The 19772-nt window shown below is 39.7% G+C and overlaps 1 protein-coding gene across 1 annotated transcript; it reads left to right on the top strand.

Moving 5' to 3' along the window:
- Positions 1-19561, top strand: HSDL2 (hydroxysteroid dehydrogenase like 2). Its single transcript, XM_021525030.3, has 11 exons — positions 1-44; positions 2734-2897; positions 3322-3420; positions 3557-3671; positions 9983-10086; positions 11025-11123; positions 15903-16097; positions 16594-16665; positions 18005-18193; positions 18648-18776; positions 19230-19561. The coding sequence occupies exons 1-11, from the start codon at positions 28-30 to the stop codon at positions 19340-19342; spliced, it is 1296 nt and encodes a 431-aa protein (XP_021380705.2). The 5' UTR covers positions 1-27; the 3' UTR covers positions 19343-19561.
- Positions 19562-19772: the final 211 nt, after the last annotated feature.

The following is a 19772-nucleotide window of genomic DNA, read 5'->3' as shown; positions in this document are numbered from 1 at the left end:
GGCCCGGCCCGGCCCAGCCGCGCCGCCATGCTGCCCAACACGGGGTAAGGTGTCCCCGCCGCGCCGTGCCGGGGCTTTGCCGCCCTCCAGGGGCTCTCGGGGCGGGCGGGCTGCGGGGCGAGGGCTCGCTGGACACCCCCGAGCGCTGCCGCCCTGCGGGACTCGCAGCCGGCCGAGGCGAGCAGCTGGCGCGGAGGACACGCGTGGCCCCGCCGGCCGAGGGGCCCCGGCCAGCGCCGGAGCCCCGAGATGAGCAGTTCGGGTCGTACAGGGGACTTGAACGGCGCCTTTTGCAAGGGAAACAGCTACTGGAGGAGTTTATCAGTGTATCAGTAATTTCATATGGGACATTTTTATTAAAGTATAATTACTTATTAAAGTATATTGTACTTATATCAAAGTATAATTACTTATTGCTACTACTATTGTTGTTGTTATTGCTATTTATGTTACTGTTGTATAGTATTATGCTGTCTTACCTGGCAGCCAAATTTTCTTCCTGTATAGGATCTTAATTTACAGAAGGTGTTTTTTGCCTTTTGGCTTTTCAGATAACAGCTGGGAAGATAAGTTATTATTTGTTCCCGTGTGTTATAAACAGGATTATTAAATTCCTAACATCTGTGTAAGCTGTTAAAAGTGCCCCCCATATGACCTGAAGGTCCTTATTGGTAGTCATCTGGTAGGAAAGGAACCAATCTTAATGTTTTTCAGGACTGTAGGGCACAGATCTGGATTTGATTTTTTCTGTCTTTTTAGCAGAATTGAATTCTAATGGAAGTCATGCAGATGTGACCTTCACAATACCTTTAAACTATTGAGCTGCTAAGTGAATTAAGAAATAAATTCTTAGTCTTGCAAATATGACTAACTAACCACCACTCTCTGACTCTGACCAACCAACCAGTTTTTTACCTGTCAGGTTGCACACGCATCCAGATCATAGGATCATGTCTTAAATATGAAGCAAAAATATTATGACAGTGTGGAAAGACTTCCATTCACCCACTCCCTTAAGCAAACAGCCTGCTTTTCCTACCAGTGTAGCAGAAATCTCTGAGCTTTTGGTGCCCTTGACAAACTTCTGCTGCAGGTGAACTTTGGTTTTCCTGACACCACCCCAGTGTGCCCTGGTAATGTTTCTAATTCCTTCTTTGTGGCCTGTCTTTGCACCCATTCCCTGTATGACACTGTTCTTGGGAGCTAAGTCACAAGTTCCCTGCATAGACCTGCTAGTCTCGTGATACACCTTCTTGTCTTCTTGAATAGATCACTCCAGCCCCAGGCAGTGCTTAAAGCCCTGTCAGCTTTTCTCTGCTCTTTTCTCCTCCAGAGCTGCTTCCTGCTGGACCTCTTTTACCTCTTCCATGACTAAGGTGAATTGTGCTGACCTCATATTGGTTGGTTGAAGATAGGAACTAGATTCTGGCCTTACTTCACTGAATTTTACACTTCAACTATATATTCCACTGTTGAGCTTTCCTCACTGTGTGTGTGACTGAATTCACAGCAGTAGATTTTTGTGGTTCACTCTTCAGTTTAGATATTTTTCTTCTTGTGCCTTTCTATGACTCTTTAAGATTTTGCAGATAAAATCAGTTTGAAATGGCACCTTCTGGACATGGTTGACTTTCTGAGATCCTGTAGATGCCTCGCCTTGCCTCTTAAGGGGAAGAGGCATCTCCCCCTTTCTGCCCCATTCGAGTTTTCTATGTTTTGAAAGCAAACATCCTCCTAGAGAGCATTTAAGAAATGAATGTGCTCAGATTAGAGGGAGAAAAAACACATTTTAAAACAGAGGGGGAGAAACAATACTGTTTGGCCCAGTCTGAAAGGAAAAATAATGGCAGCTCAGAGTGTAAGCTTTTGTAACATTTGTGGTGCGAGCAAAAAGTGAAGTCACTGTTGCACATAGTTTATTTGAATTCTTCAACTGAAGTTAAAAACTTGAACCTCCTGGATTTTGCTACAGTGCTACATAAAGCAACATGAGCTTTTTGTGGAGCACTGAAACACACATTCCTTCATATGGAACCCTGTTGTCTAAAAGGCGTTATCATTGAATATGTTTGTGGAGTTGATATTTCTCTTTTCAAAAATTCAGTGATACTGTGTTAGCCAGACATCCTTCTTAGGCTTTAAAACTTTTTAGTTTCTCTAAGTTGGACCTGTTTATTCAGAGAACCCATTGGACTACACACAGTTACTCGAAGCTGTTGAATATAGAAGATTTAACAGAAAAATTGCCATTTCTGAAAATAAAGCTTTTGGCATTTCCATGTAGTATTGTGGTTCCACACATGGTACTTTATACCACATTGAGACACCAGTTTTTTGTGTTTAGAGCACTGTGATTAATAGTTTAGAGATCTGCATAGCTGTCTTGTTGGAAACTGGCATTTTGTTTTTACAAATTACTCCTTTTCCATTGTTGCAGAACATAGCAGCTCTGTTGTAAAATAGCATGTTGGATCTTTTAACAAAAGGGGAGAAATGTAACTGGGTAACCTTCTTTATAGTATTTGCAAACTTGGGGTATGGTACTTTTCTGTAGCTGTGGCCATCCCTTTTGTGTTCTCCAGGCTGTTTTCTTAGTAAAAGGATGAAGGTGTTTTTCTGGTTGGGAGACTATGCTAATTACATTTGCCCTTAGAGTCTGATAAAAGTCAAATTATAAGTGGCTTCTGCTTTATTCTTCTCTTCTTTACTGTCCTCTTCCCCCTTCACCTTTAGGAAACTGGCAGGATGCACTCTCTTCATTACAGGCGCGAGCCGCGGCATCGGCAAGGCCATTGCTTTGAAAGCTGCCAAGGATGGTGCCAACATTGTGATAGCTGCCAAGACAGCTGAGCCCCATCCTACTCTTCCAGGGACTATCTATACTGCTGCAGAAGAAAGTAAGTTGTAACAAATGAAGATGCTCGGCTGGGTGTATACCCTTGCTTTAATTACTGTAGCTGGTAAAATGGAAAAATGCATAGTCTCTTAGTTTGAATTCACCTTTACTAAAATATGCTTAGTGCTTCTCTTGCCTCCCAGGAGTGCTGTAATGTTAATGTAATGAAGATGGATGTGTGTATATAAATATAAAAATGCTATGCTATTTGAGATCCATGAAATAAACATTTGCATTGTTAAGATACTGTTTTGTCTTCCCTGTTTCTCATATGACAACTTAAAAAGTCATTTTAACACAATTTGAGAGTGTGATTTTCAGAGCTGTCTTGAAGCATGTCATTGCCTGAGAGGTTCTCAGAAGGTTCATGTTAGTTGTCCCATCTGAGATGAAATTTTTAAATATTTAATTTTTGAATTATGCAGTTGAAGCAGCTGGAGGAAAGGCTTTGCCGTGTATTGTTAATGTGAGAGAAGAACAGCAAATAATTAATGCCGTGGAGAAAGCTGTGAAGACTTTTGGAGGTAAGTTAAGGCATGGGAGAAGGCAAGCATTAAGAGGCAGATTGTTCAAACAAAGAGAGAAAAGAACTGCCTGCCTTACTCATGTTTTTGTTTTTTTTTTTTTAATGCTAATGAAAATGGCTTACTTTAAAACTAGGGATTGATATTTTGGTGAATAATGCAAGCGCCATATCTTTGACGGGCACTTTGGAAACAGCAACGAAGAAGGTCAATCTTATGATGGATGTCAATGTACGAGGAACCTATCTTACGTAAGTGCTGAGAGAAGGAAGCAAAGCAATTGAAACAGAATGTATGATATTATTTCACTTTTTCTGAGAAACTCTGTAATTGTCTTGCTGCCCTAGAATTTGAGTGCAAATATTCTGCATGTGCTCACAGGAAATTGCTCAGTTATTGGTCAATTGATTTGTATTAATATTTTCAAGAATTATTTGCTAGTTGGAGTAAACAGAAACCTTATTACTGAAGTCATTAAATGTTCACAAGGCCCTCCATACATGTAGGAATTAAAAAGTAATTTGTTTCAAATGAAGCTCCAGCTTGGCTTTGTTAAATGCTGATGCTTTTTTATTTCAAGCAAAATGACTAAATTTTGGCATACATCAAGTCAATATCTTATTTGTCAGTTTTCTTCTCATAAGCTTCTTTCTTATCTCATAAAAGATGTTAAAGATGTAACTTAATGATCCAAAATGTTCTCCACCTACTTTCAGCTTATCAATTCTATTATTTATTTAAATGAACATACCAAGATTTGATTTCACAATTCCTGGGTTCCTTATTTTGCACATGTTTGGAGGTGGATTTAGCAGGTTGAATCATTACATTTACAGGATGTCATTTAAAGCACTGTGTTAAAATGAAGACTTTCATTTTCACAGGGTTTATAAAAAAGCCTGTAAGATGATTGAGATTCTCTAAATTCACATGTTGCTTGGTGGGATCAGAAAGTTTTGTATCAAATTATTACCACAGAATTTTAGAATAGTTCAGGTTAGAGGGCACCTTTAGAGGTTATCTAATCCAATCCTGCAATCTAGAATAGATTGATTGTCATTCTTTGTGCAGATCAGTCTAGTTGCCAGCTCTTCATAAGTTGCTGAATGGATTCAACTGTATTGCTGTGGGAAATTCCATCTTCTCCTCCCTACTCAATAGCAACAGTGATTTTCTTGATGTTACATCTAGCTATTCCAAAATAATGGGGAATTCTTAAAGTGTATTTTTGGTCCTATTCTGCCTTGAAAAGATTAAAAATCAGGTTCTGTGTGCTGGAAGGGGAAAAGCATAAGAAAAACCAATGCCTCTCAAGGGAATGGTCTTTGTCATTTTTTTGTAATTCTTATTTGAGAAAACCTAATGAAGCATTTTTGCCCTTTTTTCTCCTTGCTTTGTATGTTGATTCTGATTGCAATTTGTAGAGACCAACTTTCAGTTTAATGTTCAGAAAATTTCAATAGCTTAAAAAGAAAAGGTGTGGATTTTTTGCCTGTGTACAAGTGGTGCTAGGAAAGATTCCCCACCTTACAGATTATACCTGTTGACACAGGGTCATGGAATTGTTAAATCATGGAATGGATTGGGCTGGAAGAAAGTTTAAAACATTTTCTACTTCCAAGGGCTGGAAGAGACCTTAAAACATTGTCTGCTTTCAAGCCCCCATCACAAGCAGAGATATCTCCCATAGACCAGGTTGTTCAGAGCCCATCCAGCCTGGCCTTGAACACCTCAATGGGTGGGGAATCTACAGTTTCTTAGGCAACCTGTTCCAAAGCCTTAATAATCTCAGAGTAAAGAATTTCTTCCTAATACCTAATCTCAACTCAGCCTCTTTCAATTTAAAGCTATCACCCTCGTTTTCTCACCTCATGCCCTTGTGGAAAGTCCCTCTCCCACCTTCTTGTAGCCCCTTTAGGAACTAGAAAGCTGCAGTAAGGTGAGACTCCAGAGCTTGCTCTTCTCCAGGCAGAATAACTCTGAGCCTGTCCTTGCAGGAGAGCTGTTCCATCCCTCTAATCAATTTAGTGGCCTCCTCTGGAGTTATCTCAAAAGTCCAATGTCCTTCCTGTGCTGGAACCCCAGAGCTGCATGCAGGGTTCCAGTTGGACTCTCACCAGAGCAGATCACAGGGGGATCTGCTCACAGGAGAATCCCCTCCATCCCCTGCTGTCCACGCTGCTTTGGATGCAGCCCAGGACACGTTTGGCTTTCTGGTCTGGGAGTGCTCGTGGCTGGGTCACGTTCAGCCTCTCACCCACCAGCACCCCCCAGTCTTCAAGCAGGGCTCTCGATCCATTCATCCCCCAGCCTGTGTTGATACTGGAAGTGTTCTGACCCAGGTGTAGCACCTTGTTCCTGGTCATGTTAAATCTCATGAGATTTCCATGGGCTCACTTCTCAACTTGTCCAGGTTCTTCTGGATGGCATCCTGACCTTCAGTGGTGTCTAGAGCACCACTCAGTTTGGGATCATCTGCAAATTTGATGAGGGTGCACTTGATCACTTCATCTGTATCATTGATGGAGACATGGACTAACACTGGTCCCAATACCAACCTGAGAGAGACACCTCTTGTTGCTGATGTCCATCAAGACTCTAAGCTATTGACCACTACCCTTTGGATGCTGCTGTCCAACCAATTTCATATCCACTGAACAGTCTGCCCATCAAATCTTCTCTCGCTGAGTTATATAGGATGTTATGAAGAACCTTCTCTAAAGCTATACAGATTAAATGACACCTGTAGTGCCCTTTACCTCTTGTGTAGTCCTTCCATCATAAAAAGCATTTTGGTTAATCAGGGAGGACTTGCCCCGGTGAAGATCCTCTGACTGTCCCAAATCACCTCCCTGTCCTAGGATCACCTCCTGATTCTTGGAGGATCTGTTCCATGATCTTCCCAGGCACAGAGGTAGTTCCTGGGGTTCTCCTGTCTACCCTGTCCACCCTGTCCACCCTTTTTAAACATTGGTATGTTTCTAGACACTTGGGTCTTCACCTGATTCCATGATTTTTCAAATATGGGGAGTGTCTTGGCAACCTATTCCCTCAGGACTATGAGGTGCATATTATCAGGCCCCATGGACTTGTGTATGTTCAGGTTCCTCACATGGTCAGAATCCTCATCTTCACTTGATGTGGGAAGCACTTTGCTCCCCCAGTCCCCATCCTGCTGCTTCCCCCCACCCCATCTACTTGAGAGGTGTGGGAAAACAAGTTGCGATTAAAGATTGAGGCAAAAAGAGTTGTTGAGTCCCTCATCCTTGTCATCAGTTGCTACCAACATTCCAGCCTTGTTTATCCCAGGGTGTATGTGTATACACTTTCTTTGCCTTCCTTTTCTGACTGGCAAATCTGTAGAAGTGCTTTTTTTATTCTTTGAATCCCTTGTAAAGTTCAGCTCCAGCTTCACTTTGGCTTTCAGTAAGAGCTTGAATGAGAGATACAGGACTCCAGGTGGCTCTTGAACATGCAGTTTATTACATCCAATACGTTAGAGCAGTTCAGAGTCGTGGGTGACAGAGCCTCTGCCAGCTCCAGCTGTTGACAAGCCTGAAGACCCTTTAATTTTGGTTACAATGCATTATATACTTTTCTTTTCTGAGCATCTTAATACAGAGGGACCAATCTATACCTTAACTTCTACCTATAGCCTATCATAACTACTAAAATTACCACATTCATGTTACCATTCTCCAATCACTAAAAGTTAATATGTTACAGTTTAAGCTAGAAGTTGTTTTTCAGCTTTTTTTGCAGTGGAGAATTCTGAGACCTTTTTTCTACTTGTGACATCAGCAGTCTTGTTTGCCTGTGCTATCTTTCTGTTTGGTAAAAACATCTTCTTGTTTGTGGTGGGTTTATCCTTTGGTCTAAACCATAAAAACCCCTTCTAACTAACATACCCTTTGCTTTCTTAGATATCCAGTAAGACTGGCTCAGCAATTCTTTTCTTCTATATCAAAACTTGTTTTCGTTTCTATTCCTTCTTCAGATTCTACATTCAAAAATCTTTCTGCCAAGCATACTTATCTGTGAGACATTCTTGTCAAACTTTCATCCTTCCCAATAGCTTTCCTCATTCCAAACATGTACAATAAGCCTGTGCCCATATATTCTTCCTAGGATACCTTTTCCCTGCTTCCACTGGCTTCGCATTTGTTTCCTATTCTTTAGTTTGACCAACAGTTCTTGTACTCTTCTATTCCAGTCTCTTGTATTCCTTGCCAATTTCTTGTGTGATTGGATCACTAGCTCTTGTGGTCTATGGAAGGTGTCCTTAAAGATCTGCCAGTTCTGTCTGCTCCCGTGTTTCTGAAGGCAGTGTTGCAAGGGTTCCTACTGACTAACTCATTGAAGAGCTGGAATTTTGCTCTTCTGAAGCTCAGGGCCATGACTTTGCTCTTTGCTTAACCCATTTCCCTCCAAACTGTGAGTTCCACCAGTGTGTGATCACTGCAGCCCATGCTGTCTCCCATTGTTGGGTCCCAGATTACCTCACTTAGGTTTGTGACCATCGGGTCTGAAATGTCATCTCTTCTGGCAGGGTTATTACCTGGATTAAGGAGTTATGCTGCATGCATTCCAGGAATCTCTTGGATTGCCTAGAGTTTGCTTTGCTATTTTTCCAGCAGACACGAGGGTCTTCATTTGAAACAAAATCTGTCTTCGTGTGAAAAGACAGGTGTCTGCTAAGGAAGGATAAAGAAATGAATTGTTAAAATTTTGAAATTAAAGGGGCTCTTAGGCAAAGATATGAGAGCAGGAATAACAGTTCTTTATTAGAGAAGTAAATAAAAATAAAATAAACAATGCAGTTATACAAAACGACACTGACAGAGTCAGAATACAGCCTGACAACCTGTGGGTCAGGGTGTTGGTAGCAGTCCAATTGAAATGGTGGCTGCAGTCCTCCTGGAGTGGCAGGTGTGGTTCTGTTGAAGCAGTGATCCTGTAGAAGGGTGTGGTCTTCCTCTGAAGGTCCAATGGTGGTGTAGATGGGCCTGGTCTTCCTCTGGGAACCCAGTGGAGAAGACAGCTGCTCCTCTGGGAATCTAGTGGAAAAGCCTGACAGTGGTCTTCCAGATTTCTGATTACATCCAGTTAGGAGTGCTTGGCTCCACCCTCTGGGTGGAGCTTCTCATAATGGAATGATGTCACTTTATCAGTCATGCTGTGGCACTCAATTGCTCATTAACAGAGAATTATCTCCCTGAAGGGAGGATATGTTGTGAAAGAGATAAAGAAAACTGCCCAATTAGCAGAAGATAACTGCCTCATCAGATAGGAATAGAATACACCCCCCCATTTCCAATATAAGACAGAGTGACTGAAGTCTCCCAGCAGGATAAGAGCCTGCTGAGTGTAATTCTTCCTGTAGCTGGAGCAAGAAGGTCTTATCAATAGGCTACCCTTGGTCTACTACTACACCACCACAGATGTCACCTGTAGAGGCACCAGCCACAAGATTCCCTTTGTTGCCTCCATCTCTGTTTCTTACCCACAGGCTTTTACCTTTTCATTGTTCTTCTTCAGTTCACAGGTTGTTCTTCAGAGATGGCTCATCACACTCAATGCACTTCTTGATGTAGAAGGCAGCCCCTCCACCTCTCCTTCCTCCCCTGTCCCTTCTGAACAGTCTGTAGCCATCAATGGCTGCAGTTGAATCATGGGAATTATCACACCAAGTTTCAATAATGGCAGCTAAGTTTCTTGGTTCCTATGCTTTAAGAACTTGAGGCATCTGTTAGGGAACCTGCCACTGAAAAGAGCTGACACCCCAGGACAGAAAAGGAGGTGGTAAATAATTTACTTTGCTACAATGGTGATTTTGCTATTGAAGGTGTTGAAGTTGTTCCCTTTGTGGCTGAGAGTATGCTGGGTCCTGTTGGAATATGTGAATAGTTGGTCACTAGTGTGGTGGTATTTTCACCCTGTGAAGCTTGATTAAAAATTCTCAAGTAGAGATAAAATATAACATGTACCCTAGTGCTAGAAGTGAAGGCAAAAGACAGTTTCTGTAAAGCACAAGTTCCAATTTACAGAGATGTGTAAATTCAAGAGAATTCAATAGAATAGGGTTTCAGTTTTCCTTGAAATATTTGTAATAGCATTCTGCTATGCAGTATTATTTCTTCAATATGGTTTTAAAGAAGAAATAGGTGTGGGATCAGAAGAGAATATTTTTGTGACTACATGACACTGCACTGTTAATTTTGATTGTTGCCTTAGAGTGTTTTGTTGCTGCTACCAGAACTATTACAAGGAGATTATTATTATTACAAAGCTTCTGAGCATCTGGAAAATTCACTTTAGTCAAAGCTGTTGCACTGGTTGGAGAACGTGGTCCAATTTGCAGGAATGAATACTAGGCCTGAGATAAGTGATCTGCAACCAATATTTTTTGTTGTTGTTATTTACATCAGTTAAATACTTGATACAAGAACAGGTTTTGTCTTGGGCTGTTGTGAAAATACTGGTCTACTAGTATTGTTTTTACTGTAATTCTAGGTGTTCCATAAAATAAAAGGTGACTGCTATGTCTGAATCTGTCTTTCAGGTCTAAAGCATGCCTTCCCTATTTGAGGAAGGGTAAGAACCCCCATATCCTGAACCTTAGCCCACCTATGAATCTGAATCCCATGTGGTTCAAAAATCATTGTGGTGAGTAGCTTTCAGAGCCTTTGTTGCTATTTTGTGAGAAACATGTAAGTACCTGGTGAAGCATGCGGAAGTGCCAGTGCAGAATTTTCTATCTTTAGCACTACATACAGACTGGCACTAATGGTTCCTCAAAGCAATTTGCACCTGACCTACAAGAAATTGTTTTGTGGGAAAATGTAGGGCGGGTTTCAAGGCATTATCCATCCTTTTAGTTTTCAGGGTAAGTCTCTGCTTTTCCATAGGACTGTGTCTGTGCCTTTCTGCATATTTTCTGCTCCAAATAGAGACTGAAACCCAGAATTAATTTTCTTACTGGTTCAGCTTCATGGGTTTTTTGACTGTGGATAAAGCTCAATGTTGTCTTTTAATATGGAAATTACTTTGAGGTGGAAGAAGACCTCCATGTTATCTTGAAGTTAGTGTTGCTTATTTTAAAACTGTATCAAAAACTTTACATTTTGGATACTTGTTATGTTAAGCTCCAGCAAGTTCCAATTCTTTCCCCAAGAAAGTTTCCATTCTCAAAATAGGTAACAAGGATATAGGACTCCTGTTCTCCACTTTTTTTTCTGTAGGATTCTAGTTTTGTCCTTAACAGCTCCTATGCCTTAGGCATCTTAAAAGAAATTGATCACTCTTGTCATTATGCTGTGTATAAGAAGTGTGACAAAATCACCATGCAGCTAGGCTTCAGCTTTCTTTTTGGCAGAATATGTGTAGTTTTCATTTTGTTTGCAGTGAAAAGATGACAGACTACAGTTTGTATCTGATAGAGATGGCAGGTGAAAGGGAGAGATTTTGACTCTAGGAAAATACTGTTTTTTCTGAAAGCCCTGAATTTTCTCTGTGAACCAATTACCTGTTTTATCTTCCTCTCATAATTAAAGTTAGATTTTACATAGAGTGTAAAATTTTTGTTTTTTAATTTCTTGTCTTAGCTTATACTATTTCTAAATATGGGATGTCCATGTGTGTCTTGGGGATGGCAGAAGAATTTAGAGGAGAAGTTGCTGTCAATGCCTTATGGCCTAAAACAGGTAATTTTTTTTTTTTTTTTTTTTAGTATTAGCAAAATACTGACTTTCTGTATTTTGTCTGCTAAAGCTTGTTTTATTTGACACTGAATATACTTCAGACTCCTTCTGGCATAGATTCATGTGACTGGGGAATTCTTTTATGTGTTATTTCTTCATCCTGCATGGGTTCTGGTTTTTATTGCTAGTTCTCACTAGACTGTGGTTACTTTGATCTAAACTTGTCTTAATCTAGTTTGCAACCACACAGTTGAAGTGTGTGTGTACTGTTTGGCTTGCCTGTGCTTTTTCTGATGCACATAATGTTTTGGTTTGGGCAGAATCACAAAATAACTGTGTGCTTTAATGAGTGGGTATTGAACATCTGTGTATATTGTACTATTTAGAATTCCTTGCTAGTTGAACTGCCAGAGCTTACTGACAAGATAGATACATCTGTATATGCAGAAAAAAATTTTAAAAGGCCTGTTCCTAGAAGTTTTGGCACAGTGCAGTTCTGTGAAGGGCTGTTCACAGAACCATCTGATTGCAAATGACAAGAAATTTAAAGAGATCTCTGAAAGAAAAATAGCTCAGTGCTCGCATGTTGTATTAGCTTCAATTTGCTTTGTGTGGGTCAGTGAGGATAAGGACTGCTGTTTGAGGTTTGGCCAGCTGTTTGCCAAGGAGGCCAGTCTCTTTTCCCCAAATATATTTATGGGCATAAATTATACTGGGTGTTAAAATCAATACCAGACAGAGGATAATTCTGATTTTAGTGGTGTAAGCCCAATCATTGTATTAGAAAATATTACAACTGCGTTTATTTCCTTAATGAGTGCAAGGAAGGAAGAAGGAAGAGGAGATAAAAATATGAACCAAGATCCTCTTCTAAGGATGGTGTTCCAGTTTAAGAAGTGTTTGCACACAGACACTTTTCAATGTTTTCCTGTTAGGAATTGCAGGCCTCTTTTAACCTCTAGTGGGAACTGGAACTCTCTGATCTACTTTCTCTAAAGTGAGAAATGTGCGGAAAACTTAATTATTTTAGACAAAATCAGCCAAATTTCTCAGGTTGAATACAGTAGGTGATCATCAGTTGAACAGTTGGGTTGGTATGCCTGACAGACTTGGTCCTTTTTCATTGATCTGGATGCTTGCATCTTAAATTCTTCCAGGAAATGGATGCTTCATAGTTCTGCTCAGTCTATGAGTTCTACCCACAGAAATATTTTGGTAAAGGATCAATTTTTAAAATTCTAATTATATAGTTCATTCTAATTATATCATCACAAAACCTGTAGCATTTCAAAGGCAATAAGGTCTTCATCTGTGAGGTACCGAAGGCAACTACATTCATAACTTAAGAATATGGATTGCCTTCAGATGGAGTCAAAGTTCACCTTTCAGGTTTCAAGTGTGTGTTATATTTTTTTATCTCTGAGGTAGATAAAAGAAATGTGCACTTGTTTACACATACTTGCTTCTTGAGTGCCCCAGAAAAACCTCAAAAAATTTTCAATGGAGATTACCCAGTGTCTATGTCATCTGGAATAGAACCATGGATTCTTGGTCTTTAGTTTCCTAGATCCCACCCATCCCCTCTGTCTTGTCTTTAAAATATCACTTTTAAATGGGTTTTATATCACCTGAGAATCTAGTAGGTGGGAGTAACTTGGTTTCTCATTAACAGAGGTGACCTTTTACCTACCATTGTGTGGCTTTTGGTCATTGACTGATTTAACAATGTATATTGCCTGAGAGTTGGGAATTGTAAAGGAATTAATTGTCTCATTCAGATAGAGAGAAATGGTATGAAACTGCAGACAATCAATTTAACTTATTTTTTCATGAAAAGGATGCTGCAAGATTACCTGTGTCTTGTAAGAGCACATGTTCATATGCTGTATAGACACATTATGTGGATCCTCCACAGCTTTCTTATTCTGGATGTGCTGGAAAAAACATCCACTACTATTGTGGAAATGAGTCAGTGGCTTTTTGGGTCCTGTTAAAAGCAAAATAATTCTTTTCTGCAGAGACCAGCTGGTTATACTAAGTATTTATTTTGAAGTGTGGCCATTTCCCCTGCCCATCTGAATAATTTGACCTCTTTTTTTTTTTTTTTTTTTTTCCTTGGCAAGGGAAAAATGAACCTGTGAGAACTTCTCCATCCTTTCCACAATGGATTTTTTTTTCAGAAGAGCAGCTAACTTTATAAGCAGAAGTTACATTATGTCACATAATTTAATACATTATTTCTTTATAGTTTTGGCTTATGCTGCAACACTCCAAGAATCAGTAGTAGTACCTGTCTTTCAGATGTGGTCTGGTATTAAAGAATGTTTATGATGCTATTAATAAAACTTCTGTAAAATCTGACATTCTTAATGTGGGGAAGGGGGAAACCCAAACCAAATAGAGTTGTATCTTTCTCTTGAGCATTACATTTACACTGTGTCCTTGGTAATATACCTATACTTGCTAAAGTAACAGGAGAACACTCTAGCAGATGCTACTGGTTACAGAGTTACTTGTTCCCCACAGGATCCTGCAGAACATGAGGCTTAGAAGTGTAGGAAGATTCAATTTACAGATGAAAACAGTATATATTGTAATAAATGCTTTGTAAAAGAAAGATTTATCTGTGTGAGATGCTGCAAAGAAATTTTAAAGAAATCATGCCTGCTCATTCAGTGATGCTTCCATGAAAACTGATGTGACATCAAGTATAAAAGATCATAATGTGTGAATTCTCCAGTACAAAAAAATGTGCTTTTGAAAGGTTTATCTTCCAAAAGTGAGAAAGTTAACTTCTTTATTGTGCTCATCCAGAGAGTCAGTATTACAGATTTCAAGGGTTTCTGAATGACAGTTGCAAAGTTCCTAATTTAAAAGCCCCCTATCATCTCTTACAAATGTGTTTACCCTCGGTGTTAGTATGGATGCCAGGATCAGTTCATTAATTTGATTCTTTAAACACATGTTGGTTAGTATGTTGGTACTAAGATGCCAGAGTTCTCCATGTATCTAAAAGTGAAAGAGGACATCTGTCAAAAAGGCAAGGGGCAATCCCATCACAAAGAGAGCAGAGGAATAATACAGGTATCCTGAGACAGAACTGGAAGTCTGTCGATGTACATTAGAGGCAAACCTTCATCCCTTTATAGGAAATTAATATAATAATGTGCAGCCAGACTATGAGGCAGGACTGTTTCAAACCTTTTTGCTTCAATCTATGTAGGTAGGGTGACTGTACTCAGACGAATAATAGTTAACAGTAACAGAGAAGTGGCAGACCTGTGGGCCAGGGAAAGTGAGCAGCTTAATGAATCCTCATATATTTAAATCAACAGAACTTGATACATTTCATCATAGTACTTGACAGAAATACTCTCTGCACTGTTGGTAGCTATTAAAAAAATAAATCTTGCTGGGCAGATACCACTTCAGAAGACCAAAAAAAGGCAAATTTATTAACTTCCTTAAACATGAGAAGATGACCTAGAACAGACCTACATGTATGTACAGTATATCTATTTGTCACTTTTTATTTAGGCATGTGTTTGTAGCAGTTCAATTAATTTGAAAAAAAAAGCTGAGGTTGCTTAACAGTAAATGCAACCTAGAAGCTAATTCTCATCACAGAAGAGTAATGTAATAAAGTCAATAGGGACATCTACACACTTCTGGACTCTCCTAGGAAGCACTTGGACAGGAGCACTCAGGCCAGTGCTGAAGACTGCAGTTCTTTTTCCCAGTATGTACTTTGAAAGGTGAAGGAATAATCCAGCTCACATGTGTCCTTCACAGTACCTATGTTTTTTGCTATTTAAGGAATGTTGGGATCATTTCTGTACCAAAATTGCTGTTACTTTATGTGTAATGGAAGCACTGAAAGGAAGACAAAAATTTATCCTTCAAAGTTTATCCTTCTGCTTCCCTGATGTTCTGGCCTGATATGTAGGAAAGGATTTGTGAATCTGCCTCAAAACTTGGGGGCAGAGTGTTGAGTTTTAAACAGCAGATGGGAAAAACTAATGAAGCAGAACATATGAGAGGAATACAGTAAGATGACAAATTGTCAAAAGTCACAACTAGACTTTCCATGGAATAGGATGAAAAAGAATGGAATGGATACCTCAGCCTGGAAGAGCAAATAAAAGAATTAGACAGCAATATGCCACAGTGTTAGTAGCTCCCATGAGAGAAATATAAAGAAGACTAGTAGAATGGCACAGAAGTAATGCAACTGCTTAATAAAAGAATCAGAAGGAGGAGATGTGGATTTATTCTTAGGTCTAACACAGCCTTTCTGTGAAATATTGAACAAGTAACGTGAGGTTTTGTTATTTGATTTCTCATTAACTTAGGAGAAACACTATAGTAGCTCATGGGACTTATCAGGAGACTAAAATTAAGCATCAAGACTTTCAGTGTGATAATCACCAAAGCGAATTCCTCTTTATAACTGATGTGTCATACATTCACTTTGAGGAAAACTGTTGTCAAGTTAGTTTTTCATGTTCTGAACAACTGGTGGAAAACTGGTGGGCTGATAAATACATATAGAGATGTGAATGTCAGAACATGTTTGGCATTTTTGATTCCTGTGATAGTTTCATGGATTTTTACTGTTGGTGTAAAGAATTATTTGTTGGTTAGTAGAATTTCAGAGCTTCTGTCATCCTAGAGTTTCCTTTTGCCTGAAAGGAAAATAAAGTTCATTTACCTGTGAAAGAAATGAGAATTCCATGTTACCAGTGTTAAAGCTTTTTTTTTCTTACCCTCCAAACTTTCTAGCCATACATACAGCTGCTATGGATATGCTGGGAGGAGCTGGAATAGAAAAACAGTGCAGGAAAACAGACATCCTGGCAGATGCTGCATACTGCATTTTGACAAAACCAAAAACTTTCACTGGGAACTTCATTATTGATGAAGTTCTGCTGAGAGAAGAAGGAGTTAAGGATTTTGATGTTTATGCAATTGCACCAGGTAAAAGGGATCTTTAAAGGTGAGAAGTAAGTTCAAGAAGGAAAGAAGAATATATGGATAATATTGATACAGCTTTGTTTCCCAGGGTTCTTAAATTAATTTTTAAAAAATGTTGCTTTGCCTCAGCTTTGAGAACATGCCTTAGTGGAAAGGCCATATGGATCCACCAAGAGTTTAATAATTAAATGTCTATTAAATTAAATAAAGAAAAATTTTAATGTAAAGAAAACCTACTTGCACTGCAGATAGATATATTACTACTTAACAGCTCATGAGATAGATTTTTATGTTTTTCTTTTCTGATGTTCTTCATTGCAACCTTAGAAGCCTTCTACATCAGATTTTAAATTAACAAAATTTTAAGCATGTTATTTCATGCTACATTTTTCCTCCATATTTAAACTGAGATACAGTATTACTTTTTCAGATTAAATGGATTCCTACTGTGCAAATCCAATTTACTTGGATTTATTATTACATTTTTCCTCCCACTTAGGTCACCCTCTGATGCCGGATTTCTTCTTAGATGTTGAAATTGACGCTACAGCTGTGAAGCAAGAAGGATATGGTAGGGAAAGCACTGTGTGTACAAGTCCATAATTTCCATAATTAATTTCCTTTCACAATAATGCTCTCTACATTTATTTTTTCCCCTATGAATTTGGATCCATTCAATCTTATTTAGAAAAAATCCTTTTATAATTTAAAGAGTCTATGGAAGTGACTATGTAGTTAAAACTGGGGGAAACAATCATACCTCTTGCAGGACTTTCGTGGTGTAAAGTCAGTGCATTATTTTGAAGAATTATTTTTTAATAATCTGAATTGTGGTAGTAGGGAGGTCACAAGTAAGTATTGCTGTAAAAAGAAATTAAACTGCAAACAGTATATTTTGCAGGAATATCTCCTTTGCCTTGCTCATTTATACAAAAGAATATGACAAAGCCTCCATGGTTTTTTTATATTAAATGTGCACAGTTTGCATATTTAAAGTAAATCTTGGATGAAATGTAGAAATTTTCTTTAGAAAAGTGTTGCTTTTGATTTTTCAGAATTGTTTTATGTCAAGTTGAAGAGCAACTAAGAATGCTGAACTGGTTTTATAGGAGTGTCAAAACAGGGATAAGGCCAGGGCAGAAGAGGCAAACTTGGAGTGTTCCTTTCTCGTGGAAATACTCCTTGAGCAGTCACACTGGGACCGTCCTGCCAGGGACAGATGGTGTTAGTTCCTTGGGCTCCCAGTGCGGGTTATTCTGTAGGGACCCACAGAACAGAACCTAAGTACTTTTTGATACTGAAGACACCTAAGAGACTTGCAACAGCATTTTAAGGGGCTGATCAACTGATTTGCTTTGTAAATTGCAAAAACTTTGCTTTATTGTTAAATGTGCGTGTTCATTGTGGTGAAGTAAAACACCAATCAAAGTAGTAAATTGATTTTCAGCTTAGAAGGCATTGCAAAAGAATTTATGAAAATATGAATGTTCTTTACAAGACAGATGAGACAGAGGTATTTTGAGATTAAAGCAATGGCTATTAAAGACACTGATTTTTTCTTTTATATGTTGTCAGGAGTAATCTATGGATTACGTTAGAAAACTGTTGTGTGAGCATCTGTAATGAACTGTAAACAGTCAGAATGAGAACTTTGCTGTGGTTTTATTTTTGCTTTTCTTTTGATCTATCAGGAATCAAAATTTATTGCAGAATTATGTTTAGCGATGTACATCTATACAGATTCCTGGGTGGAAAAAGCATCCTTTATCAGTGTTAATAATGAAATGGTAAAATAATCGTTTTCCCTACTTTGAAGTTTAAGTCTTTTCAAATGGAGTTCTCTGCTCATGTTTCTATATTAATTTTTAAAGTGGTTTGTATTCGAAAGATAAAAGTAATATTTCTCATAGGTGCTACCCAAGAGGAGAAGAAATTAAGCAGATCCCAGCAGGAAGGAGCGGATGCAGCCAAGGTTAAGACAGAATCTGCTGCAGCCATGCCATCAGGGCCTGTTGCAGAGACGTTCCGAGTTATTCAAGGGGCAGTGACTGAAGAGTACGTGAGAAGTACTCAGGGCATCTTTCAGTTTGAGCTATCTGGTAAGCCCATCGCTTGTGCAGCCTTGCCTAGCAAAAGGCACTGGGTGCTTTTGGGCAGAAACACTTTGGAAGCTGTCCCGAAGCAGACCAGCTCCTCTTCGGTTCTGTGTGAGGCTCCTGCTGCAGCCGCTTGAGCAGCCCCAGGAGCTGCCGTCCCTCTGTCCTCACGGGGCTGGTGTGGCACGAGGGACAGGGCGTTCTTGGGGCCACGGCAGGAGTGGCAGCTGCCACCAGCTCTGGGAGCAAAGCGCAGCTTCTGGGCTCTCCCGCCCGCGGCCCCAGCCCGTGGTGCTTGGGGCGTCAGGGGGACAAGAGGTGACTCCTTGCAGAGCGCCCATCAGCGTGCGGCTGCCACGGAACCGCTGCAAGCGCCCGTGGCCGTCTGGCAGGGGCAACAGAGAGGGAGGGCACAGCATCCTTGCTGCCTTCGCACCTCACTTCACTCTCTGTGCAGGTGACGGTGGAGGCACTTGGTACATCGACCTGAAGACCAAGGGTGGGAGCGCTGGCTTTGGAAAGCCTCCTGTGACAGCCGATGTGGTTATGAGCATGTCGAGTGCCGACTTTGTAAAGATGTTCACAGGTGAGGGACAAAGGCCTTTGTCAAGGGACACAGGCAGCCGGGCCCAGAAAAGCCTCTGCTGACAGGGGAGTAGAACAGCTTCTCACTTTGTGGTCTGGGATTGGAGGAGCTTTCAGCTTTTTTGGCTCAAGGAGAGTGCAGGCAAGAACTGCTTGGATGTTTCTGCACTTCTGCGTCCTGTGAACAGGCAGAGTGCAAAAGGTTACACTGCTTTTATTAACCAGGTACTGACATTTTAGCAGCCAAAGTATCTTCAGAAAGAATCCAGTCAGTGTGTTGGATTTGTGCTCTGTGTATATCTTAGCAGCATTTCCTAAATGTGCACTGCTTGTACCAGGAGGACTTGGTAGCAGTATAGATGCTAAGTTTTCACTGTGGTAGCATTATGTTTTCTTGTGCAAAGGCTTTCTCCATTTTCTTTGATATTCTGATGGTTTTATTTTTTCTTTTTAGGTAAATTAAAACCAACTCTGGCCTTCATGACTGGAAGATTAAAGATTAAAGGAAACATGACTCTAGCAATAAAGCTTGAGAAGATGCTTTCACAGCTTAATTCTAAACTCTGAGGGGAAACCCATACTAGCACAAAAGTGGCCTTTCATATATAATTGCAATGCTGTTTTAAATTTTTAGTCCTTGTTTTTCTGATGCAGTATTAGAAATACTGATAAAATGATAAAATTATAATATTGATAAAATGTGAGATTTTTACAGAAGAAATAACTCAATCTCATTAAGAAGTTATCCATAATTAAATTAATTCCTTCTCAAGAATGCATCCAGAACTTAGGTTCCAGGTGTTTTCTTTATTTCTGCTCCTCTGGATCAATATAGGACATCTGAAGTGAGTTTTTTCCTATGTAGTTGATTGTGCACATATCCCATGGAAAAGGTGGGTAGAGCAAATGTCACCCTGCAGATCAGTTCTAGAAGTGCTATGTCAAATTTACTAAGGTGACTTAGAAGTAATGTAGTCAGTTTAACAGAGCTTTAATT

The sequence above is a fragment of the Lonchura striata genome, chromosome Z (genome assembly GCF_046129695.1).
Source record: "Lonchura striata isolate bLonStr1 chromosome Z, bLonStr1.mat, whole genome shotgun sequence".
Classification (NCBI taxonomy): Eukaryota; Metazoa; Chordata; class Aves; order Passeriformes; family Estrildidae; genus Lonchura; species Lonchura striata.
Note: the sequence above shows the minus strand (reverse complement) of the source record. Positions and strands in the feature narration are given on the sequence as shown.